Raw genomic sequence first — 27,671 nt, forward strand, 5'->3', positions numbered from 1 at the left:
TTTTTTTTAAAAAAAATTTTTTTAAAATCTGGAACAAACCTTGTACTTCATATCTGAAGCAAATTTCGCAGATGATTGTTAGTTAACAAAATCTAAACTTGTTCTTAATATGGGTTTATTTTTGAAAACGTTGCTTCACACGTCTGTTGATCCGAACATTGTACATAACTGAATACACATTTTTCTTATTTCAGGATACTTTTTATATTGCATATATTTTCCCCAAAACTGTTGCAAATCACCCAATTCATTCATTTTTCCTTTCAAAGCAAAAATCTTCTTGAAAATCAGTCATTTGGTTCAAGTGAAAATGGACATATGAGGAGTTGTGTTAATTTTCCTATTTTTTTTAAATCTGTAAACCTTTTGTTGAATTCATGTTTTAGTTTTTCTAGAAAATTATTCACTTTTATCTAATCATATTGGTGTTTAAGGGCACAAACCTATCTAATTGTATTATTATTAATAAGCCATATAGTGCAAGGAAGCCTGAGGCTTATGCTGCACCAGCAAATAAAAAAATTTCTGAATTACCCTGAGAGAGAGAGAGAGAGAGAGAGAGAGAGAGAGAGAGAGAGAGAGAGAGAGAGAGAGAGAGAGAATGAAAGTCAGAAGTAGAAGGGAAGGGAATCACCAAGAAAGAGAAGAATGATGATATCCAGCTCAGGACCCTGGGTGTGCCAAGCCCATACTCACCAGATGAGAGAGCCCCTGGGGTTATGTTAAGTTCTTCTTTCATACACAGAAAAGTGCAGCACCTCATCATTTAAATTAGAGGACAATATGTCGAGTTTCTTACGAAATTACTGTACAACTGACAGCAATTCAGAAATAATCTCGTCTTTTTCTTGTAATTTCTGGTTTAAATTCAAATGTGTAAATATGTCAATTAAGACGGCAACAGTAAACAAATTTATCTCCTTGAAACAAAATTAGATAATTTCTTGCTGCTGGAATTGTGGAAATAACACAATGATTTTACTTCTTTCCGAATTGACCACAGCCTTTGTAAAACGACACCCTTGCTAGGTCAGTGTACATTATTGTGGAGAAGCATATCATTGTAATTTGCTTCAACTTCCTGAAGAAACTATTTGAACTGGTGATGATAAAGTGAAAATGTAGATTGAATAAAATTAATAATCTTTATAATGCTTTGCATTGAGTCTTCAAAATTTTTAATAAGTTTGTAACATAAGACAGTTTAGTGAATTATGCAATGATAACTGAGAAAATTTGTTATCTTGCTTCAGGTATTGAACCAGCCCTTTATTTGAAGATATCATTGCAGGAGCATTATCTGTGCATACTGATATTAACTTGGATATATCAAGATCAATGGTATTTATAAATTAGGTAAGTGAATTGTAGAAGTCTTCTCCACAAGTTCTGTACTCAAGGGATAACACAGTTAAGAGTTCTTCATGGTATTGCTCACTTTTTTTTTTTTTTTTAAATCATATAAATACTTGAGCGGTATCACTAATATCATGATTCATCTAGAGCCAAAGAATAATATTCAGAAAGTTAAACATGATGTTGTGTTTGTTTAAAATTTTCTTCTGCTAGTATTTCTGAATTTCTTGTGTTGCTTATGGCTGATAATGGGATTCCATGAATGCTATCAAGAACATCACTCTCAATATTGATGAGTCAGCTTGAACCATATATTCTTTCACAATACAAACATTAAATGGTTTCAAATGTTTAGCCAAAGGCCAAGAAATATGTAAGACAGCTTCAGTCACTTTTTCTTGCTGAGACAGACATTGTTTCATAATTTGTGTTGAAGCAGAGAAGCTCAATAATAAATTTGCCACTTTATTTTTATAAAGAATGCTTCCTGTTGGGTATTTGTCATGAAAACTTGTATGGTTTGTATCATAATGACATTTCAGATTACCACTTTTAATAATAGCAACTGTTTTAAGACAAATTATACAGACTGGAATTGCTCCTTTATTTGGAACTGTAAAATAATATAACTTGGTCCACTCTGGTAAAAACTCTATTTTCCTTGTCCACTTTCCTTTTATTTTTATCCATATTGGTTGATTTTGGGCTGCAAATATATATTGTATAATAAATAGCAAAAATATTTTACACAATATATTTACTTTCTATCTACCTGCTTTTAAAAAAGTATTCCACACATACAGTTATCAGCACAAAACATGTATTTGATAATCACTGAACTGTGAACTTCAAAGTATTTCACTATTCAATCCATTCAGTGACAGCCAACAGCATGTAAATTATTATGCTATCTAGTTTTACGTTATATCCTACATTATCAAGTAGGCGCACTATAGTCCCAGCAGCTTATGCGCCATTAAACCTCCATAACACATACACACACATTATCAAGTTCAATATGTATGCTGTCTAGTTATGCTATAACTTAACATCTATACCTCAGTTATATCCTTAGCTATATATAAAAGATATATGCCCAACGAGTTCAAACTACTTCTTAATTACAATTCAGACCCTACTATTCTTTGATTGATTGACTTTACTATACTATACAATAGTATACTAAGCTAATGCAGTGATACGTATTATGCTATATAGTTTGACATTATACCTTACACCAGTGGTTCTCAACCAGTGTGCCGCAAAAAATGCAAATGAAAAAATGGCAAAGGTAAAGGAAGCCTGCACGAGAAGCACGCAAAAGTTTGATGAAATTCACCGGCAAAAGCACCCCGCTGCAATGGCACCTGCACCGTTCAGCAAACACATAGTGGGTGCCACCGGTCAGGAGCAGAAATTGCATCCCACGGGTGACCGAAACCCTCCCGAAGTGGAGGGGGGCAACCTGACCTTTTTTCTTTGGAATAACTGGTGAACTAGTGAATAAATTGTTTATTAAAGGGGAAAAAAAAAAAAAAAAAAAAAAGGCAAAGGAAGCACACACGAGAAGCACAGCAAACTTCGAAAAGGTTTACTGGTGAAATTATGTTACGAACATTTATTAGTGATTCTAAAGAAAAAAAGGTCAAGTTACCCCCCTCCACCCCGGGAGGGCCCCAAGCTCCCGCAGGACCCAACCACCACTCTAGACCGACAACACCCACCGTTTGTTCACCGAGCGAGCAACAACACAAACGCCGGCATGGCAAACCCCGTCGAACCCCTGCATGTCTCTCGTGCAGGCCTTCTTTACTTTAGCTGAAAAAATTAATAAATCCAAGTTTCATAATAAAAATTAATTTATCTTATCTTCCTTCTCGGTTTGGTGATCAGCCTGTTCCAATCTCAAAGAGGTCTGCCCATCTTTTCTTCGGTCTTCCTTCCTCTGTCTCTTTTTCCTTTTGCTCTATATGTGTAAGCTAATTTAGGGAATCTATTATCTTCCATTCTTTCTATGTGTTCTTTCCATCTTTGTCTATATTCTATAATTTTTTCATTAATTGAGTAAATCTTTAATTCCTTTCTAATATTTATATTTGGTATTTTATTTAATTTTGTACATCCTTTAACGTATCTTAAAAATTTCATTTCTCCAGCTTGTATTCTATTAATGTCTCTTTGTTTTGGTACCCATGTTTCAGAACTGTAAAGAAGTGTTGGTATTGCCATTACTTTGTAAAATTTCAATTGTGTTTCTTCCTGTTTTCTTAGCCAGAGTTCTTTTTATTGTTCCGCATATATTTTGAAATTTAGCCAATTTCTGGTTCATATCTTCTGCGATATCATTTGTTAAATCAAATCCTAGATATTTAAAATGTTTTACTTGTTCTAATATTTTATGTCTATAACTATTTTTATTCTCACCATATATTTTATGTCTAATACTATTTTCCCTTAAAAGCCATTGTTCTATTTTTCATTGTTGATATTTTAACTTTATATTCTTCTGTTATTTGGTTTAATTTAAATACAGCTCTTTGTAAATTATTAGCATTAGTAGAGGCATACGATGAAGAAAGCAAGCTTATGCAGCATCAGCCAAAAAAAAAAAAAAAAAAACATTCCCATTTCATCCCTCCATTTGTTCCAAATGCCTGTCCAGCTCAGCCTTAAATTTATTTAGGCTATTAGCTTCCACAAAAAAAGATGGAAGCTTGTTCCACCAATCAACTACCTGCTGGCTAAAGGCAAATTTCTGCACATCTATTCTACAACTATCTTTTCTCGATTTGAATCTGTGTCCCCTAAGGTTCTTAGTCTGAGCAAGATGAAGAATCCCATCAGCATTCAGCTTGCTCAACCCATTCAAGGCCTTATACACCTCAATCAGATCACCTCGCAGGTGCCTACTCTTCAGGCACTGCAATTTGCAGAACTTAAGCCTTTCTTGGTAAGAGCACCCCTTTGTTCCCCTCACCAATCTTGTTTGCCCTTCTTTGTACTCGTTCTAGCAACTCTACATCCTTCCTAAAATGAGGCCTCCAGACTTATACACAGTACTCTAGGTGTGGCCTGACCATTGCCTTGTATAACGGGATTATCACCTCCCTGTCCCTACTAGCAAAATTCCTATATATCATTGAAAAGACTCCATCTGCACTGCTCAGCGAACTTCATATTTGGCTGCACAATTACCTCCAGGTATTTTCCACTTCCCTGAGTGTAGTACCACCCAGTTGGTGCATTTCTCTTTGGTTATTGCTACCCATATGCAGTACTTTGCATTTGTCAGTGTTAAACTCCAGTTGCCACTTCTCAGCCCATTTTCCCATCTTATCTAGATCCAGTTGGAGTAGCTGTCACTACTGTCGTTGACAACCCTGCCAACCTTTGTATCATCTGCAAACTTGGACATTAAACCTGATATACCTTCATCAATATCATTGATGAATATACAAAACAACAATGGGCCCAACGCCGAACCCTGGGGAACTCCACTAATAACATTTGTCCACAAATAGCAGTGTCCATTGATTACCACTCTCTGTTGTCTCCCACTCAACCATCCCTTTATCCATTGTAGCTGCTTACCCTTGATGCCATTACCTCTCCAATTTGTCCAGCAGTATTCCATGTGCAACAGTATCAAAAGCTTTCCTGAAATCCAAGTATATGATATCAAAATTATTTTTGGCATTCAGTTCCTTTGTGACCATATCATAGTAAGCAATCAGATTGGTCAGACAAGACCTCCCTTTGACAAACCCATGCTGTGTCTTAACTATTACTGCAATCTTGTCTAGATGATCCTGCAATGCTTCTTTAACCAGTGATTCCATTATTTTCTCGAGAATACAAGTTAAACTAACAGGTCTGTAGTAACTTGTGTCACCTTTTGAACCTCCTTTGTGAATTGGTGACACATTTGCACACCTCCAGTACATGGAGACTTCCCCTGAGTCCAAGGAAGCTCTCATAATTATGGCTAAGAGTTTGCTTACTTCCTTTGCTGCCTCCTTTAATATAACTGGATAGATCCCGTCCACCCCAGGTGCCTTCCTTACGTTTAACTTCAACAATTTCTCCTCCACTTTGCTCTCAGTTATTAGAAAATCACTTAGCTCCCTATTATCATTTGATAAACTTCTGGCACTCCCCTCATTGAATAACTCCTCATGTGTGAATGTAGTTATAATTGCAAATTCTGAAGATGAACTACAGATAACAGCAAATGAACTTAATAAAATAGGTAAAAATTATGAGATGAAAATCTGCACCTCAAAAACTAAATCAGTGGGATTATGTGGAAAAAACATACAAAGAGTCAACTGTTATTGATGATAAAATAATAGAACAAATATCTGACTTCACTATGTGAGAAATTTAATATCAAATGAAAGGAAAGACGTCCACACTAAACTACAAAAATATAATAAAATGACTGGAATGATTAAATGCCACTTCGGAAAACAAATGACAACTAAAACAAAATTACGACTGCACAACATCACTTCAAAACCAGCCCTCTTCTACAGCTGTGATACTTGGGTCATAAATAAGAAAGATGCACAAACCTGTGCAGCAACCAGCCAACATCCTTTTACTGTCCAACTTCAAACTCACAACTAACTTTTCTTCTTCCTCATTTATTCATTCAATTTCTGTTATCTGGAACAATCTCCCTTCATACATATTTCCTGAAAATTACAATCTATAGAAATTCAAGTCTAATGTCAACTTCTTCGATCTTCTTTCAACTTTCTCAATCTTCTTTCTCAACCTAAAACCCATGCACAGTACTACGTACCATAGGTTCTAATACCTGTCATTCTTGGGATTATAATAAAAAAATAAAAAAAACCCAATCCAACTTACTTTTGATATGTCAAAGATTTTGGGCACCACCAAGGCAGCATATTACATTCTTGTTACGTTGAGAGACAGAGAGATCACTGCAGGCAAAACAAAATCATACGCCAAGAAAAAACATGACTAAATTCTTTTGGCAAACCGTTGTATTTTCACATCTGTCCATTTGTTGTTGATGGTTTAACTATTGATGATCCTTCTCAGGATGCAGACAAACTAAATAAGTATTTTGCATCCATATTCACATGTGAAGAATTCTTTAGGGAAGAGGAAGCAAAACATTTATCAAACTCTTAACAGGGACCTAACCAATTTTGTGATAATTGAGTGGAAAGTGGAAGAGAAACTGTTGAAGATAAACACATAAAAGCTGCCTAGGATGGATCTATCCAGTTATGTTAAGGAAGGCAGCAAAGAAGGTTATTCAGGAAGGAGAATGATGTAGGTAAAGTAAACATTGGCAGTGAGCTAGATGATTTTGTAATAACTGATGTTGTAGAATGGATATCATCTTTTAACGGCACAAAAGGTGATATAGTTGTACACGTTGGCACTAATGATATTAAGAGTAGGAGACCAGCGGAATTACTTAACAAGTACAGGTCACTGTTGAAAAAAAGCAGTGAATTAGGGTTGAATTTGAAAGTGACTGCAATTCTGCCCAGACACGATAGGAGGGAGTATATGATGGGAGCCCTGTCAATCAATTCGGCCCTGGAAAGATTGTGCAGGGCTCAAGGGGTAGAATTTTTTTCAGGCTGGTCTGTACTTGTTAACAGGAGAGACTGCTTCTACAGGGATGGGATACACTTAAATAGAAAGGGTGCAAGAATGTTTGCTGATGCTATCGAGGCAGTGTTAGGTGGATCGGAAAACTGCTAGATTGGGGGAATATAAGGACTAATAGATTAACAGTAGCCACTGGCAGAGGTGAAAGTGATTCTTGCACTGCTTCTATTGGACTGAGCAGCAGCCTGGAAAATAAGATGCAGGATATTTCAGAGACTGCTGGGAGTCATTGGGGTACAAGTACCCCAATGACTCCCAGCACAAGTACAAGACAGTACAAGTAAACACATGGGTTGTGTTAGGGTAGCTAAGAAAAAGAACAGGTGCATGTATACTTGCGTGTACACCAATATTAGGAGTTTGGTAAATAAATTTGAATTTGAGGTATTGCTCGAAGCATCAAAGGCGGATATTGTTGGGATATCAGAGACGTGGTGTCACACAGATATAAGTAATGCAGAACTGGAATTTGGGGAGTACAACGTCTACAGAAAGGATAGACAGGATAGGAAGGGAGGAGGGGTTATGCTATTAGTTAAGAAACACATAAAATCCAAGGAAATGAAGCCAGTCAACATCGCTGGACAGTGCAATGTCGAGTCAGTTTGGTGTGACATAAGCATAGGGAGATCAAAATTGAGAGTAGGAGTGTGCTATAGGCCTAATGACTCTGATGAGTATAATAAGAAACTGTACAGGGAAATAGTGGGCCAGTAAATCAGAGAGTCTTATAATGGGGGATTTTAATTTTCCAGATATTGTGGGGTTGGTCACTCACACACTAGCAAGGCTTTTGTGGATTTATTGGATGATTGTTTTCTAAATCAGCATGTTCCGGAAGCAACTAGAGGGATCAACACTCTTGATTTGATTATCAGTAGTGATTCTGCATGCATTAAGAATCTGCAGATACAGGAACCACTAGGTGGTAGTGATCACAGTGTGCTGAAGTGGGATTTACTCAAGGAGGTAACTACAATCAGGGGTAAAGGGAAGGGTTATTGCTTTCGTAAAGGCGACTACGATGGTCTGAGACAGTATTTAAATTCTATACAGTGGGACCAACTGATAATGTTACCAACAGCAAACTCAATTAAGAAATATTGTTCAAGGTTTAGGCCTAAACGGATGTCGGATGAACTAATGAGACATATGGCAAAGAAGTAGAATGCATGGGATACATATAAATTAACTTGTGACACAGAAGCCTATGATAGATATAAGTCGATCTGTAACTAAGTTACAAAGGAGGTTAGGCAGGCGAAGGCAGATTACGAGAAATCTTTGGCAAGGGATGCAAAGAAAAACAGCAAAGAGTTCTTTACTTATGTAAACTCTAGAAGGAAGGGGATGAATCAGATTGGTCCACTTGATATCGATGGTTCAACTATTCATGATCCTGCTCAGGTAGCTAACAAACTAAATCAATATTTTGCATCTACATTCACACATGAGGATTTATTCAGGAAGGGGAATGACATAGATGAAGTAAACACTGGCAGTGAGCTAGATGATCTTGTAATAAGTGAGAGTCAAGTGGAGGAGAAATTTTTGAAGATAAATACAAGAAAGGCACCTGGGGTGGATGGGATCTATCCAGTTATATTAAAGGAGGCAGCAAAGGAAGTAAGCAAACCCTTAGCCATAATTATGAGAGCTTCCTTAGACTCAGGGGAGGTACCCACAGACTGGAGATATGCAAATGTAACCCCAATTCACAAAGGAGGATCAAAGGCTGACACAAGTAATTATAGACCTGTGAGTTTAACTTCTGTTCCAGGAAAATTAATGGAAGCACTGGTTAAAGTAGTACTGCAGGATCATCTTGACAAGAATTCAGTTATAGCTCAGACACATCATGGTTTTGTTAAGGGAAGCTCTTGCCTGACCAATTTGATTGGATACTATTATGTAGTCACAAAAGAATTGGATGCAGGGAATAACTTTGATATTATATATTTGGATCTTAGAAAGGCTTTTGATACTGTTGCACATGGAAGACTGCTGCTGAAATTGGAGCAGTGTGGCATTGGTGGCAAATTGTTGCTATGGATAAAGGGATGGTTGAGTAGCAGAAGACAGAGTGGTAATTAATGGACACTGCTCATCGTGGACTAATGTTATTAGTGGAGTCCCTCAGGGTTCTGTGTTGGGTCCATTGTTGTTTTCTGTACTTATAAATAATATTAATGATGGTATTTCAAGCTTAATGTCCAAGTTTGCAGACGATACAAAGGTTGGCAGGGTTGTTAAGGACGCTACTGACGCTATGCTGCTGCAACAGGATCTGGAAAGGTTGAGCAGGTGGGCTGAGAGGTGACAAATGAAGTTTAATATTGACAAATGTAAAGTACTACATATGGGAAACAGCAACCCCAGAGCAACATATCAACTCTGTGGTACTACACTGACAGTGGTAGAGAATGAAAGGGACTTGGGGGTAGTTGTGCAGGCAGATATGAAGTTCTCTGACCAGTGCAGACGGGCTGCAAGAGTAGCTCATGGTGTCTTATCAATGATATACAGGAATTTTTCTGGCAAGGATAGGGAGCTGATTATTCCCTTGTATAAGGCAATGGTCAGGCCACACCTTGAGTGCTGTATACAGGTCTGGAGGCCTCATTTCAAGAAGGATGTAGAGCTGCTGGAACGAGTACAGAGAAGGGAACAAGATTAGTGAATGGAACGAAGGGTTGCTCTTACGAAGAAAGGCTTAAGTTTTGCAAATTACAGTGTCTGGAGACTAGGCACCAGCGAGGTGATCTGATAGAGGTGTACAAAGCCTTGAATGGTTTGAGCATGCTCAATGCTGATGGGATACTGCCTCTTGCTCAGAATAATCACCTGAGAGGGCATAAATTCAAATTGAGGAAAGACAGATGTAGGATAGATGTGCGGAAATTTGCCTTTATCCAGCGGGTAGTTGGTTGGTGGAACAGACTTCCATCCCTTGTCGTGGAGGTTGATAGCCTGAATAAGTTTAAGGCTCAGCTGGACAATTTCGAATGAAGAGAGGGGGGAAGTGGAATTGTTTTTTTTTTTTTTTTTTTTGGCTGATGCTGCATAAGCTTGCTTTCTTGCATCAAATGCCTCTACTAATGCTAATGCTAAAAAAAAAAAAAAAGTTGATGAATGTGCTGAAGAAAAGTCAAATTTTTATAAAATACAAATCCTGAGAATTTTATGTTATGAATTAACTGGAATAACAGTTTGTCCAAGCTCAGGTTCAGGAAGAAGATTTTGCTTGCAACAAAAGTGCATAACAAATGGTCTTCTGCAATGAAAACCAAGAGCCATTATCTGCTACCAAAAGGCTGACATGGTTGCTGGTTTGTTGCATTTGCTAACCCTAATGAGGGAACTATTTACAGTTGTAGGATGTTGCTTTGTAATGGAATTCAGTTTGATAGTAAAAAGCATAGAACTAAAACTAACTGTTGAGCTATTTCTTCACATTAGCAAACTGGCTGAATGAAGGTATATCCTACATCAAATCGGAATGACGACGTGGATAATAATATTTTTTATTGAAAACAGTGAAGTGACGTTTCAGAGTGATGCTATAAATGTATTTAAATAATTCCAAATCACCAGATTGTCTCACATGCCTTTCTGTATCAAGAAAAGATTGGCACCAGAAAAGTGCCCTCATTTTAGGAAAACATTTCATAAAATTTTCCAGTCTATGATAGAGTTTTAAATGTATGTAAATACAAGAAAACTGATCTTTAGAGCATAGGATAGGTTACTCAGTCTTCTTCCCAAACCGACCAGTTGGTGATCAATTGTTCTCTTATGACATCTCTTTTGTCTTACTTGCTGGAAATTCTGGCCACTGAAAGGAACTACACATGGGATCAAGAGACTGGTATACGTTTGGAAAATGGTGCTCTTTATATTACTGTGGAGTAATGGTGATTTAAATTGTAGTTACCTCTTAATGTTTACAGTATGGACACTAAGTTGACGAACTCCTAAATGGAATTTGTCAACCAGGTAACACAGAATGTGGAATGGTTGGTTCAGATTTCTTGACACAGTGACAGCAGTTGTCATGCTGCATAATTATTGTGACCTCAGCTTGTTTAGGTCACTACTTGTAATACTGTGCCGTACAGATCTTTTCATAGTTGTTGCTATTAATTTCGACTCTGCCACTATTATTGGCAATGGGTGAAGATTAATTATATCTATGAAGTTCAAAACATGCATTATCTGATTATGATTACTCAGAATATCTTGGAGAGCTATAATTTGTCTTGTGCTGTATAATGAAATTATTGCTACTCTTTTTCTGTTTCATAATTTCAACTTTATCTAGTATCTTGTTGCATTTACTGTGTCATGGAAGGTGTTCTCAGAGTAAAAAGGCATGAGTAATATGCAAGTTATGATTCTCAGTTTGTTTAAGGCAACAACTTCCTCCTTTTGTGACTGTTCTAAACTACTTGTCCAATTTTAAGTTTGATATTGAATAGTTTGTTCATGTTTGTTCCTGCCAGAGGTACTGCCACCAAACTCTGCTCCTCTTACATAGCATACTTTTTTGTAGTCCTTTAGATGGTACTTTTAATTATCTTTGTAAGTTGTTTATTGTTTTGATTGCTTGATCTATTTCTAAAATCATACTACTACTAAAATCTTGAAGGATTTATAAGAATTTGGAGTAATCAGTGTGGCATACAAACAATGGCCAACCCAAGGTGCTTGATTGGCATCACAGGTTTGTAGACAGTCATGAATTTTTGGAAAACCCACGAATCTGTAACAGTGTGTAATAAAGACAATATGAAAAGCACAAAGAGATTATGCATTGGTTTTAGACAGCAGAAGCAATTTTTTGTATACAGAGAGAGAGTTTGTTTGTTTGTTTGTTTGTTTGTTAGCTCACAAATCATCCTTAATAAGGAGCTGAAGATGCATCATGTTTGCCAACACATTGTACCCTGAATACACACACGAATAATTCAATAATCACAAGTGTCAGTAGTGTGATCAGCAATGATAGAAATCTATATTTGCTCCAAAAAATTGCCACAGGTAATGAAACTTTGTTCCAAGGTAAACAACAATAATCCTCTGTGTGTAAGTCACTGTCATTGCCAAGGGCCAAGAAGTTTTGCAGTGCTTTTTTTGGATATGTAAGTACATGTCCACAGATCAAGGTGCTGCACCTGAAGCATCCTGAAATATGCACATTGGGGTGTTCTGCATGACAATATCCTAAAGCATTGATCATTGCTTGTGCAGCAACAACCCAAGTGTGGCACCTGGTGCTACTTCATCCACTGTACTCTCCTAATCTTAAACCATATGATATGCACCTCTTTCTGCAGATGGATTGGTTGAAGGGTTGTCACATCAAGGATGCAACAGAGATTCAAAGGCTTCAAAGATTGCATTGCAGGAGCAGTTTGAATAAGATCATCATAAATATTTCTTACAGCTGCACAAATGCTGGCAGATATGTTTAAATGTCGAAGGACAGCATCATGAAGTCATCTGTATCTAAAAGTTCTTAGTGCTGCTGGATTCAAGATATGGCTCTTCCTTTGGAATTTTTTTGAAATTGCCTTATAATTGTGTCTGTGATCTGATCAACAACATAATTTTTCACTTGTATTTTACACTACTCTATGTTGAAATCAGAAGAAATATCTTGGTACACACTTATGAAAGTACATAAAATGCTTGCTGAGATGTCCTTGCAAAATTTAAAATTTGCGTGCTTTTGTGCCTTCAAGTATTCCATGTGATTTTAATTGCAATGTTAGCATAAAACACAATTATAATTTCTATGTATATTCACTTTTTATTTACATATTTCATTTAACTTAACACACTTACCAACACTCAGTGACATTGACAGCATAGGGGCAAGGAGGAAGGGCAGTTAAGAGATATCCTGTTAGCACACTTAGAAAACAGACATAGAAGGCCAAATTTGAATAATATACATAACGCCCATAAGTATTCCATTTGTGTCTAAGTAGACCACCACATAATGGATGGCATAATAAGTTCTGTCGTCCAAGTGATGCCTGAAAAAAATATGGAACTAATTTTTAGTTAAATATTTAATTTTAAAATCGGTATACACTTTGATTTTTTGATATTCATGAGAAGAATCACCTTTATAGGCTTCTCAAATTCAATTCTTCATTCTCAGGCACTTTGTTACAAAACTAGATCTCAATAGTTATATTATACTAAGGAAAATGATATACATACCTATTATCAATTGTAATCATATAATTAATGCTCAAAAGAATTTAATAAATGTATGGCAGAGAATAAAGAATAAGGCCATAATGACTGACAGCTGTTGAATGAAGAAATAAAATGCTACTAACTTAAATTGCTAAGTTATAGTGGGTACTGACTTAAAAGTAATACTTGAAACATTTTTTTATATAGTTACAGTCAGTCTTCAGATATTCAAAAAATACTTCTTATCAAAGAAGTATTTTGATAAGCATTTTATGAAATGCTTCTTATTAAAAATGGCCTGAGTGTGAAAAGAGCTTTTGTTGTGTCAGAAGTCATGTCTGCCAGCATACAATCTGTGTACTGTGAGTTGGTTGGAAGTAAAAGTATAATGAGAGTGTGAGTAATCTACAGACCAGAAGACTGCGAAGAGCATGACAAGTCTCTATATGCAGATAGAATGGGCAAACAAGCATGAAGGTCTTATTATGGGTGACTTCAATCTGCTCCAGATTAATTGGAATAAGTGAGAAGAAAACTCAGCATGGGGAAATTTTTTTTAAAAATAAATTAGATAATTATTATTTGTACCAACATGTTAAAGGAAATAGGGGTGAGAATATTCTTGATCTCATCATTACTCATAAACCAGATGACATCAAAGGGCTCAAAGTACAGGAATCATTGGTAGGTAGTCATCATGCAGTAGTTAGTTGGAATATGAAGAAAGATGTTGCAATAGTTAAAGGCATGAGCTTTAATTTCAGAAGAGGGAACTATGACAGTTTAATGCATTATAGCACATTATTAATTGGGTGGGTTTCAGAGTGAGGACGAACACATTTGAATTACAGAATGCCTTTAAAGCAAAAATTTGAAGTGATAAATGCATATGTCATTAAGAAATTTAGATTGTATGAGGAGGATGCTGAAAATGAATGAATGCAGAGCTGCCTAGTCTAATAGAGCAGAAAAAGATAGCATGGGATAGTTAAGCAGTGACAAAAAAGTGCTGAATCCTACCACAACAGCTATAAGTTTATCTGTAATAGTACCACAGATAAGGTTAGGAATGCCAAGTCTGCATATGAGAACGCACTGGCTAAGAGAGCAACGAATGGGGGAAAATGAATTTTTCATGTACGTTGATACAATGAAGAAGAAAGTAAATCAGATTGAACCCTTTTATACTGGGCGTGGGAAAATCTTAGATAACCCAACTGATGAACTTGGCATTGGTCTTTGCTGATGAAAGACTCTTCGCGCTGAGAAGAGGCAGTGTGAGTGAGGCTGAGCCAGATGAAATTGATGGTTAGAAAGTACAGATGACTGTTTATTAGAAAACTTTTTGAGATAAAGGAAAGTAATTCTCCCAGTTATACCTAATAATTTTGAGGGAGGCACTGTCAAAGTGTATTGAGGTTAATTATGAGGGCATCTTTGGACCCGGGGAGAGATTCCTTTGGATTGGAGAAGTGCCAGTTTATTGCCAATACATAAAGGCAGTTCTAAGAGTGAAGTCAATAACTACAGACTGATTAGTCTGACTTCAGTGGTAGGAAAAATCTTAGAGGCAATGATTAAGATGCAATTTGGAGACATTTAGACAGAAATGACATTCTAAAGGACACACGATATGGTTTTATTAAGGGAAAATCATGTTTAACTAATCTAGTAAACTGTTTTGACACAGTAACTCATGAGGTGGATGTAGGTAACAATTTTGACATTGTTTATTTGGATTTCAGAAAAGCATTCAACTCATTCCACCATGAGAGTTTACTGTATAGATTCTAAAATGGATTGCTGTGTGTCTACAGGGCAGAAGGCAGAGGGTTGGAATTAATGGACAGTCTTCAGATTGGTGTAATGTCAGAAGTGGTGTCCTTGGAGGACAACTTCTGATTTTCATAAAAAATATTGATGAATACCTTCATCAAAGAAGGTATATATTTGCAGATGACATAAATATTAGTATTGGTAGAGTCATTACTGATTAGTGCTAAGCAGCACTCCTTCAGAATGATTTGATCCTGCTTCACAAATGGTCAGAAAAGTGGCTGCTATGTTTTGATGTAGCAGAATGCAAGGACTTACACTTGGAGAATAGCAACCCCAAAAGAAATTATACATTTGGTGGAGTTGTATTAAAACAGGAGAGGAAGACAGGATCTGGGAGTTTTGGTACAGGTAGTAATTTTCTGAGCAGTGTAATCAGGTGGCCTGGAAAGCTTATGGCTCTTGATGATTTATTGAACGTTATTCCATAGAGATAGGGAGGTCTTAATCACACAGTATAAAGAAATTATAAGGCTGCATTTGGAATACTTTGTCCATGTATGGCGACCTCATCTGAAAAAAATCACCGAGCTTTTTGAAACTCTCCAAAGACAGGCAACTTGCATGGTGAGATTGGCAAAAGGACAACTGTATAAGGAAAGATTACGATTATGTGGACTACAGAGTTTGGCAATCAGGTACCTCAGAGGGGACCTGATTGATGTTTATAAGACTTTGAAAGGGGATTAGTAAAATGAATGAAGGTGGAATTTTCACTGTTATAAAGAATTCCAGAACTAGAGTCATAAATTCAAATTACAGGGGAACATAGTAAGTATCCATTAAGCTCAGCTATTCCCTGGGCCAAAGCCCATCCATGGCTATGTACTAAACAAGATATAATTCTTATGTTTTAGAACTCGTTTAATTTTGAATAAAATAAACTCAAATCAAACAACATTAGTAAATTTCAACTGCTTATCCTTGGATGAGAGACAATTTAATTTTGATCATGTCTGACAATCTCAATCATCCGAGTTTCTGTCCCTGGTGCTAGGAACCAGGCTTCCACTATTTAGATTAAAAGCATGTCGTCTCCTGAATACTGTACTTACATAATCAATGAAATAAGAAAATAGACATCTGTTGGTGAATTAAACCCAGAGTCTTTCTTTCTCCAGTATGCCGACAGATTTTTCCAACTTAGATCTCAGATTGAGATAGCAGTGACATTCTAACATGACATGTTCAGATGACTCAGAAACCCCACAAGCACACATCTCACTATTCCTTAGCCCAAGTTGTTTCAACCTTAATGCCAATCAGTGGCCTGTGAGCAGAAATGTTACAATTTAATCCAAAGTATAATCATGTTTTTCTCTTAACACCTATAATATCAACTCTTGGTAAAAACAAAAGTTGTTCGTCCTTTTTCTGTTTGTTCCCATTTCACTTGCCATATCTCCATTATAGAATGTAAAAATTGCTTCTTTTCTGACTTAACATCAAATTTTGTATAAAGTCTATCTATCAGGACATGATGTTAATCCCATTATTGTTTTATTTACATTTCTCTTTGTATAATACAACATTCCTGCCAACAGAACCAGGAACTGGACTTAAAGATATCCTTCCAGATATAATCTGTAAGGCCTCAGAGGAGACCGTCCCACACACCCCTTGTTATTCCTAACAAAACAAATCTCTGAGTCTGCAATAAATATTTTTGTATTACAACTTTCTCCACTTGAGAAGCGTAGGTATCTATGGGCACAAATAAACATTCGTATTTTAGACTTATTGCTCTACCTTTGATACCCCTTAGCTCTTACTATCCTTCGGAGCTTGGCATACAGTCCTAATTTTATTCTTCAAAAATCTCACATGCTCTGTAAAAAAGAGCCATTCTTCCAACATTACTCCTAAATATTTTGTAGTCTTAAGACATTATACAGCATCACCCTGAAGCCTCAAAGATGGGGCCCGATTCATGCTTACTTGTCCCTGAGTAACATCTGAACAGTCTTATCCTTAGAAATTTCTAACATATATTTTTGCCATTCCTCCAAAATTTTTAATGTCTCCTCAGCTTTTTTCTCAATCTGAGATCTAGCATTTCCTTGTATAACCAATTCTAAATCATCAGCATACGCTATAATTTCTATTTCAGATACAGAGAGATTTAAAAACTCATCAAATATGATATTCCATGTGAAGGGGCTAATCATCGAGCCTTGTGGACATCCACAATGTATTTTCCTAGTTATCTTAGCATATTTAGCTTTAACCACTAATTCTCTATCAAAGAAATATTTCTTATATACACTAAACAACTTATTATTAGAACATCCAGTTCTTCTAATTCTGGCAAGGATACTTTCCCACCATAACCGATCAAATGTTCCTTTAAAATGTACAAATATCCCTGGACCATATCAACAACTACTCCACTCCACTGTTTGAACCAACTTATATATCTCATCCTCAGTTGAATAGCTTTGTTTAAACCCATATTGATTTACCGTGGACATCTGTTTGATTTCATACATAATCATCAATTAGTTTACACATAACCGTTCATATACCTTTCCTAAGACTGGGAGCAGAGCAATTGGCTGATATGCTTCAGTTCCATTTAACATTTGATCTAAACTTTTAACAATCAATTTAATTTGAGCTTCTTTCCAGCATGGAGGAGGAGGAGGCACCTTCCTCCAGACATTTATTGTACAATTCTATATACAATTCAGGTTTTAACTGAAAAGACTTTTTCATAATAGTAAATTCCACTTTGTCAAGGCCCGGTGACTTACCCCCTCCTTTGCAATGGCCATGGCCTCTTTTACCTCATTTAAGGTAAATTTTTCCTCCAGCCCTTCTGAACCATACTGGGCATTCTCCAATACCATCTGTTGTTCTGTACATGGATCTATTCTAACCGGAAAGAGACCATCCAAGATGATTTTACTCATAGACTTGGTCCATGTAAGTGTCTAGCTACTACCAGCACCAAATTATAGGGGAAGACGTTTAGACCAGATTGTAGGAAGTTTTCTTTTAGCCAGCAAGTCACTGATTATTGGAACAATTTGCCTCTGTAATTAGTTGAGGCTGACAGTTTGAAAAAGTTCAAAGATCAACTGGATAGTTACATTTTTTTATTTGATTATTTTTTGCCAGCACACCAAAGGCATGTCTTTCTTGTGCTGTTTGGCTAGTACAAATTACTAAATACCTATTGTCCTGTCTGGTAGGAGCCTTTCCTGATATACTGCCACAATGTACATAATGCATTTTTGTCCAGGACATTTAGATGGACTTCAGCATTCATAATTTACTCCAAAATAATAATGGTCCCAGGTGACATGGCTCGCCACTTCAAAGTATAACGGACCCCCACTTTATGATATTAATTCATTCCAGAAATGCCATCATATCGTGAAAATATCGTGATGTGAATATAATACATATTGTTTTTTGGTAATTCATTCCAAGACCTCGGAAGTTGAAATTTTATCTATATAATTAAGCTATTTATTTCTATAAAAAGTAATTTTTATAATGGAAACTGTATTAGTTTTATATAAATTTATGTCAAATAAGTACAACACAAAAATCACTTCAACTAAAGGATGCAAAAACAAAACACATGGCCAGCACATTTACAGCACACTGCTACTGGCTGAGAGGAAGGACTACATGGTCCAGTTGGAGACAATAAGCCCACCATAAAGTGAAATAAGTAAGTGGTGGTTAACACTATCACTGGATCATGTTAACCACCACTTACTTATTTCACTTTAATTTCACATTGTATTTCACAGTAGAATCTGCCCACTTTATAGAATCAAATTTCAAAAAACCAACTCAAATCATTAAAATGCACTACACTTTTATCGTTATCAATTATGTTCAATCAATTTAATCAATAATTTAATCAATTATGTTCAGTTATAAGAATCAATTTTTAATGCCTTTGGGATATTTTTTTTAAAGCACATTTCTGGAGGTCACCACTACCATGAAACAAAAACAATCTGCAATTTCCAGTTTATTAGGCTTTTCTTTTAGTACAATCTATTATAAATGGGTAATAAACTTGATCTTATTGGAATTGTTTGGGTTTTTACATTATTATGGTGAAATGTGTTTCCCCTTTACCGAAATCTTCAATAATGTAAAAAACATTTTCAGAATCTTCTTTTCATTCCTATTTTTTGAGTTCTTAAACTAGTTACTGTATATCTCATTTGTGCATATCATGTTAGCTGCAATTTGTGCTTGCCGTGTTCTTTGTTATTGATTTCTTATCTTTTTTACTGTTTAAAATTTTACAATATTAAAAAAAAAAAAAAAAAAAGTCATGAACAGGTATATCAATTAGTTAGTATGCATATTATAATATTAATTAAGCTACGTATGTAAGCGAAAATTTATTTTTATTTTGCTAACCTGTGGAAAATATTCTTTCAATTTTCACATATCATTGAATTCTGTTGATTGGCAAGGTAATAAAGTGCAAATCTGTGCTTTATATTTTTACTTTTATAGCCTGTGGATAATATTCCTCCTATTTTCACTTATTAGAATTGCCATTTAATTGAATTAAAATTCAATTTGCAAATATGATCACAATGACCGATGCTTACTACATACTGTATTATGAATGGTATTTTATTATGGAGAGTCCAGTGTAATGTGATTTGATCATCAGGGAACCAATTTTAAAGCAGGGGTCCACTGTACAACTTTTCATTGGTCTACCCTCCAAGAATGGTGGGTGTTACTCCAAGCTAGATGGTGTCTAGTCAGTGTGATTAGTGGCTGTGGATGACTGTACAATCATGTAACCCATACTGGTGCTGACATGTGTTCTAGTTGTCTCACTGAGGATCTGTGTGTGTGTGTGCTACAACAATGTTTATCTGTGTTCCAAGCGGAAAAGTCTTTGCAGGGCTGTCCTGTTGCATTCCATGGGCTTTAATAGTTTTCTGAGTTGTTTTGTGATGGTTTCTGCACTAGTCCACTGCCATTTGCAAATCATATCATCAAGTTGTCAACATATCTTCAGTGCCACAACTGTCACATTAGATCAATTGCTTAGTTGACACCCTATTATTATTCCATGCTGGAATTTTGCATTCATGATCCTACTACTGTCTCCTTGCAATCGTATAAGCATATTTATAGTTGTTAACCTGTGGTGCCTGGATGTTGAGATGCCACCAACCAACAATGGAAGGGTGTCCAGATATTAATGGTAGAACAGTGTATAATGCATTTAGGAAAAATAAGTATTTGGCTAAAATTCTCCTGAATAAAAGAAAGCTTCCAATAAATGTCTACATGAAGAACAGCTTAGAAGGCAAAGTTTGAAGACTGCAAAGTTTGATAGCTAGACACCTTGGAGGAGGAGAGTGGAGGGGAACTTGCCTGAGGTGTATAATGACCTGAACAGGATCAGTAAAGTGAGAGTCAAGAACCAGAGGTCTTAAATATGAAATCTTAAGCAGTAACAGAGGGCTGGATAAAATCTTAACAGAACAGAAGGCTGTGGTAGATCATATAAATAGATACCTCCCAAGGTTGGTAAGATAGTCCTCTTTGATAAAGTTCAAAGTGGAAATGGACAGTTTAAGATATTTAAGGTAAGTATGATATTATGGGCGATTAACAGTTTTTCATATTTTTCGGGTCAGAATTCTCTTTACATGTATGAAATTTTTGTACAAATTCTTCCTTTGATACATTTATTAAGTCTTGGTCCATTCTGTCTCAAAGGGAACATGGAGTGGGATTTTTTTTTTTTCACTTCTTTGTGTTATTTGGCCACACTACTACTAAAAGAATTGCTAGATTTGGAACTTAAGCATGCCAGCATCACTAAGTAGGCATTATCAAAGGGGGGGGGGGGAAACCTAGAGGAATTCTACTTGCAGATGGAATGTGTGAGCAAGTGTTTAATGCATCATTATGGGTGGTTTCGATTTGCCTCTTATTAATTGGAACAGATGGGAGGGAAGCTTGCCATGTGGACAATTTCCAAATAATTCAGATGTTTAGTTTAATTAGAAGTCAGCATACCAGAAAAAGCACTATGGCAACAATATTCTAGACCTAATCACTCATGAATCAGTTATCCATCATATTGCTGCTGGTAGTGGAACCTTCAGTGTAGTGTGATCAACAGAGTTCTAAGTTGGACAATGGAGTGATTGCAGTTGTTAAAGGTACAAACAAGGGTTTTAATTTAAGCAAAGAGGATTATGGAAGTTTAAGATATTTAAGGTAAGTATAATATTATGGGTTCTTAAAAGTTTTTCATATTTTTTGGATCAGAATTCTCTTTATGTATGATCCTCCGTTCTTGCAATTCTTGTACAAATTCTTCCTTTGATACATTTATTAAGTCTTGGTGCACTTTCTTTAGAGGCATAAATTTAATGTGGCATGAGGACTATAGAGATCTCATGGAAGGATGATAGTTTTAGTAAAGCATCTGTATGCCTCTGAGTCACTGTCTTTATGGGGAAGTCTCCTGATCGAAGTCGGTGTTCTCTTAGATGGATCAACAGAACTTTTAAAATGTTTCGTGGGTGTTTTTATTTCTGCTTCTTCAGTCAAAAATAAAAAATAAATTAAAAATAAGATAGTTTACTTATTAATTTTCTCTACTTAAATTATTAAATTTTAATCATAATAATCTAATCCAACCTGAGTTCTCAGAATATTCTAAGAAACAATTTTTTCAGTTTGGTACTTTAGCATTTTGTGATAATGTAACTGAGATTAAAAGTGGCTACATTAGTATTAATTATTATAATTTCTATTACTTTTGTTAATAACTCGGGTTGGATTAGATTATTAAGATTAAAAATGAAAATAACTGAAAACAAAAAAAAAAAAGGAATAATTTAAGTAAATAAAATTAAAAAATTAAATTATTTAAAATGTTGCAGTTATTGAAGAAGAAGAAGAGGAGAAAATATCTACGAAGCATATGATTTTTAGACTTATTAGTGATAAACAGATTCTAAACCCTGAAATGAAAGCACTACACAAGTGAAGTTCTTTCATTTCAGGTAATTTGTTCAAGATAATCTGTGCACATGCCATTGAAACATTATACCACAGAAATTTTATAGACATTTCTGAATAAGAAATGGAGAAAGCTTTCTAATAGGTTCATCTGTTAGGGAAGGGATTATGAGAAATGATGCATGACCCTGTGTTTGAATTTCTCTTCTTAGTAATTTGGGTTTTCAAGTGTCATAAAAAAAGCCTGGGGCTCTACTAGTGGAAAATTTTGTAACTCCATTTGTCTTCTTTTGGCCCTGGGGATTTGCTCTGGCTCTAACATCAAACTGCAGACAAAATAAAGAAATGCAACTTTTCTTTTTTAGCTTTCTTCAAATACTTTTGAAATAACAGCTGCTATCAAATAAAGAGATATACTAATGATAAGAATGTAACATAACTAGAAATCGCTCAGTCACAAATCATTTGGAATCTAGAGCTAGAATGTGTGCAGTTTACAAAATAATGCACTGACACCTCATAGTAATTTTTTTTGGTGGTAAAATTAACAAGTAAGCAAAGATTCTTCATTGGACATATCAGGACTGCAGAATTTTGCACAGCTTTCCTCAGATGCACCATTATGGTCATTCATGGATACTATGCAGCCTTAGTTTCAACTTGTGATTATTTCTTTATTTAGTTACATCAGGAGGACTTCACATATTGGCCAAAAATAAAAGATGATGCAATTTGGAGATGGGATTTCCAAACTGTGCAGCTCCATCAATAAGGACATTTTTTGCATAGTGTTTACCACTATGGTGTGCAGTTTGCAAGCAGTGCAGGAACTCAACAGCAGCTGTAGTGAGTGTGTTTTTCATTATTGAGTGTTTCTAAGGACTAGAGTATTAACAAATCGCATTACTATTTCAGATCGAGTAAAATTTTAATTTTGAAATATTAAACAAATGTATTATTTTATGGCCTACCCTATAGCATAGTAATATTAATAATGCATAATCTATACTAAGAGAACATTTACCATCAACATAAGTGGATGGTTTTGTTTCAGAATATCTTTATCTTCTGTATAAAGTTGGGAAGTTTCTCTTACAAATCCTGCTTCATTATAGATATATCCATCTAGGAATAAAAAAAAAAAAATGGATAATGGACTGATAAAGCAGGTTATAAAATAAGCTACTTTTGAATGATATTATTATGCAGTTAATGAAAACTACAGGCAAAAAAAAAGTTACAGCATGCACAATTTATGTTATCTTTTTATTTTTTATCCAAGACAAGTGAAAGTAAAGAGATTTATTATGCAATTTGAAATAATAATATTATTTGAAAAAAGAATAAACTTTTATTCTTTAATAGAACGAATTCTTATGTAGAAATATTAAGACACAGAAATACAAAGGTAGTTATATTCACTAAAAAGGTTATAAGAAATGATGTCTAATAATTTATTTGAAGTTCAAATAAAAATAAAGAATAATTAATAACAAAATATTCCAATAATGCTTAACTCTGGGGTGGGCTTGAGGATGTCTTGGCTTAGGCCGGGGAGAGTTGCTGAAGGTGGTTCTTCTATGAATCAGGGCCTTATTGTATGTTTACACCTACACTGCCAGGTTTGTCTTTTCAGCCAGAACTCTTACATGAATAAGTATATGTAGCTGAACATAATGTCACAGGAGAAGTTTGGCATTCCTAGATATAGAGAGACAGCAAGGAAATTTAGCATTTTGCTGAGCAAATTTCAGTGCTTAAAGAAAAGTGCTGTTGCCCTAGAAGGAATTAAATCAGAAGACTCATCAAGTACTGAGCTGCCTACCTCAACATTTTGGAATTCTAACCTTCAAATCCTTGTTAGCAGCATTAGTAGAGGCATATGATGCAAGAAAGTAAGCTTATGCAGCATCATCAGCCAAAAAAAAAAAAAAAAAAAAAAACCTTCCACTTCACCCTTCCGTTCGTTCGAAATACCTGTCCAGCTGAGCCTTAAATTTATTTAGGCTATCAACCTCTACAACAAGGGATGGAAGTCTTCCACCAACCAACTACCTGCTGGCTAAAGACAAATTTCCGCACATCTATCCTACATCTGTCTTTCCTCAATTTGAATTTATGCCCTCTCAGGTGATTATTCTGAGCAAGAGGCAGTATCCCATCAGCATTGAGCATGCTCAAACCATTCAAGGCTTTGTACACCTCTATCAGATCACCTCGCCGGTGCCTAGTCTCCAGACACTGTAATTTGCAAAACTTAAGCCTTTCTTTGTAAGAGCAACCCTTCGTTCTGTTCACTAACCTTGTTGCCCTTCTCTGTACTCGTTCCAGCAGCTCTACATCCTTCTTGAAATGAGGCCTCCAGACCTGTATACAGTACTCTAGGTGCGGCCTGACCATTGCCTTATACAAGGGAATAATCACCTCCCTATCCCTGCTAGAAAAATTCCTGTATATCATTGATAAGACACCATGAGCTACTCTTGCAGCCCATCTGCACTGCTCAGAGAACTTCATATCTGCCTGCACAATTACCCCCAGGTCCTTTTCATTCTCTACCACTGTCAGTGTAGTACCACAGAGTTGATACGTTGCTCTGGGGTTGCTGTTTCCCATATGTAGTACTTTACATTTGTCAATGTTAAACTTCATTTGCCACCTCAGCCCGCCTGCTCAACCTTTGCAGATCCTGTAGCAGCAGCATAGCGTCAGTAGAGTCCTTAACAACCCTGCCAACCTTTGTATCGTCTGCAAACTTGGACATTAAGCTTAAAATACCATCATTAATATTATTTATAAATACAGAAAACAACAATGGACCCAACACTGAACCCTGAGGGACTCCACTAATAACATTATTCCACGATGAGCAGTGTCCATTAATTACCACTCTGTCTTCTGCCACTCAACCATCCCTTTATCCATAGCAACAATTTGCCACCAATGCCACACTGCTCCAATTTGTGCAGCAGTCTTCCATGTGCAACAGTATCAAAAGCCTTTCTAAGATCCAAATATATAATATCAAAGTTATTCCCTGCATCCAATTCTTTTGTGACTACATCATAGTATCCAATCAAATTGGTCAGGGAAGACCTTCCCTTGACAAAACCATGCTGTATCTGAGCTATAACTGAATTCTTGTCAAGATGATCCTGCAGTGCTTCTTTAACCAGTGCTTCCATTAATTTTCCTGGAACAGAAATTAAACTCGGAGGTCTATAATTACTTGTGTTGCCCTTTGATCCTCCTTTGTGAATTGGGGTTACATTTGCATATCTCCAGTCTGTGGGTACTTCCCCTGAGTCCAAGGAAGCTCTCATAATTATGGCTAAGGGTTTGCTTACTTCCTTTGCTGCCTCCTTTAATATAATTGGATAGATCTCATCCACCCCAGGTGCCTTTCTTGTATTTATCTTCAACAATTTCTCCTCCACTTTACTCTCACTTATTACAAGATCATCTAGCTCACTGCCAGTGTTTACTTCATCTATGGCATTTCCCTTCCTGAATAAATCCTCATGTGTGAATGTAGATGCAAAATACTGATTTAGTTTGTTAGCTACCTGAGCAGGATCATGAACAGTTGAACCATCGATATCAAGTGGACCAATCTGATTCATCCCCTTCCTTCTAGAGTTTACATAAGTAAAGAACTCCTTGCTGTTTTTCTTTGCATCCCTTGCCAAAGATTTCTCGTAATCTGCCTTCGCCTGCCTAACCTCCTCTGTAACTTGGTTACAGATCAACTTATATCTATCATAGCCTTCTGTGTCATGTTAATTTATATGTATCCCATGCATTCTTCTTCTCTGCCATATGTCTCATTAGTTGGTATGTAAAGCCTAGTAGCTTCCAAGATAAGTTCTTTGAATGCTTCCCATTTTGAGTTTGCTGTTGGTAACATCATCAGTTGGTCCCACTGTATAGAATTTAAATACTGTCTCAGACCATCGTAGTCACCTTTACAAAAGCAATAACCCTTCCCTTTACCCCTGATGGTAGTTACCTCCTTGAGTAAATCCCACTTCAGCACATTGTGATCACTGCCACCTAGTGGTTCCTTAATCTGCAGATTCTTAATGCATGAAGAATCACTACTGATAATCAGATCAAGAGTGTTGCTCCCTCTAGTTGCCTCCCGAACATGCTGATTTAGGAAACAATCATCCAATAAATCCACAAAAGCATTGCTAGTGTGTGAGTGACCAACCCACAAATTCCAGTAAATATCTGGGAAATTAAAATCCCCCATTATAAGACTCTCTGATTTACTGGCCTACTCTATTTCCCTGTACAGTTTCTTATTATACTCATCAGAGCCATTAGGCTTATAGCACACTCCTACTCTCAATTTTGATCTTCCAATGCTTATGTTACACCAAACTGACTCGACACTGCATTGTCCAGCGATGTCGACTGGCTTCACTTCCTTGGATTTTATGTGTTTCTTAACTAATAGCATAACCCCTCCTCCCTTCCTATCCTGCCTGTAGACATTGTACTCCCCAAATTCCAGTTCTGCATTACTTATATCTGTGTGACACCACGTCTCTGATATCCCAACAATATCTGCCTTTGATGCTTTGAGCAATACCTCAAATTCATCAAATTTATTTACCCAACTCCTAGCATTGGTGTACACGCAAGTATATATGCACCTGTTCTTTTTCTTAGCTACCCTAACACAACCCATGTGTTTACTTGTACCCCAATGACTCCCAGCAGTCTCTGAAATATCCTGCATCTTATTTTCCAGGCTGCTGCTTATTCCAATAGAAGCAGTGCAAGAATCACAATTTTTGTTGTTTCAAATCCTTATTCTATTAGAATAAGCTGCGGTGCGGAGTGAGGGGCATTGGAGGTTTAGCATTTAGCATTAGCATTATTGATTTAAATTTATACATTAAATTCTATTAATATCACTGCACTTTGTTTTATTTTTTATGTCAGAATATTAAAATATCCATACATGTGCTATGTAGCATTAGCATTAGCATTAGTAGAGGCATATGATGCAAGAAAGCAAGCTTATTCAGCATCAGCCAAAATAAAAGAAAAAAAAAAAAAAAAAAAAAAAACCACTACTCCCATTTCACCCCTCAATTCGTTCGAAATACCTGTCCAGCTGAGCCTTAAATTTGTTTAGGCTCAGCTGGACAGGTTATCAACTTCAACAACAAGCGATGGAAGTCTATTCCACAAACCAACTGCCCGCTGGCTAAAGGCGAATTTCCGCACATCTATCCGACATCCGTCCTTCCTCAATTTGAATTTATGCCCTCTCAGGTGATTATTCTGAGCAAGAGGAAGAATTCCATCGGCATTGAGCATGCTCAAGCCATTCAAAGCCTTGTACACCTCTATCAGATCACCTCGGCGATGCCTAGTCTCCAGGCTCTGTAATTTGCAAAACTTAAGCCTTTCTTCGTAAGAGCAACCCTTTGTTCCATTCACTAATCTTGTTGCCCTTCTCTGTACTCGTTCCAGCAGCTCTACATCCTTCTTGAAATGAGGCCTCCAGACCTGTATACAGTACTCAAGGTGTGGCCTGACCAATACCTTATACAAGGGAATAATCACATCCCTGTCCCTGCTAGAAAAATTCCTGTATATCATTGACAAGACACCAT

At 36.2% G+C, this 27,671-nt stretch overlaps 1 protein-coding gene across 1 annotated transcript in view; it reads right to left on the reverse strand.

Annotated features, from left to right (window-relative positions):
* The window catches only part of LOC150076305 (transient receptor potential cation channel subfamily A member 1 homolog), a 379,883-nt gene that overhangs the window by 45,629 nt on the left and 306,583 nt on the right, over nt 1–27,671 (reverse strand). Inside the window, exons 17-18 of the mRNA XM_090387313.1 lie at nt 23,063–23,163; nt 12,862–13,055 (exon numbers count right to left, since the gene is read on the reverse strand). Coding sequence (XP_090243439.1) covers nt 12,862–13,055; nt 23,063–23,163 — 295 coding nt within the window. The remainder of the gene's footprint in view (nt 1–12,861; nt 13,056–23,062; nt 23,164–27,671) is intronic.

The sequence above is a fragment of the Mastigoproctus giganteus genome, chromosome 13 (assembly GCF_048544385.1).
Source record: "Mastigoproctus giganteus isolate SK-2022 chromosome 13, ASM4854438v1, whole genome shotgun sequence".
Classification (NCBI taxonomy): Eukaryota; Metazoa; Arthropoda; class Arachnida; order Uropygi; family Thelyphonidae; genus Mastigoproctus; species Mastigoproctus giganteus.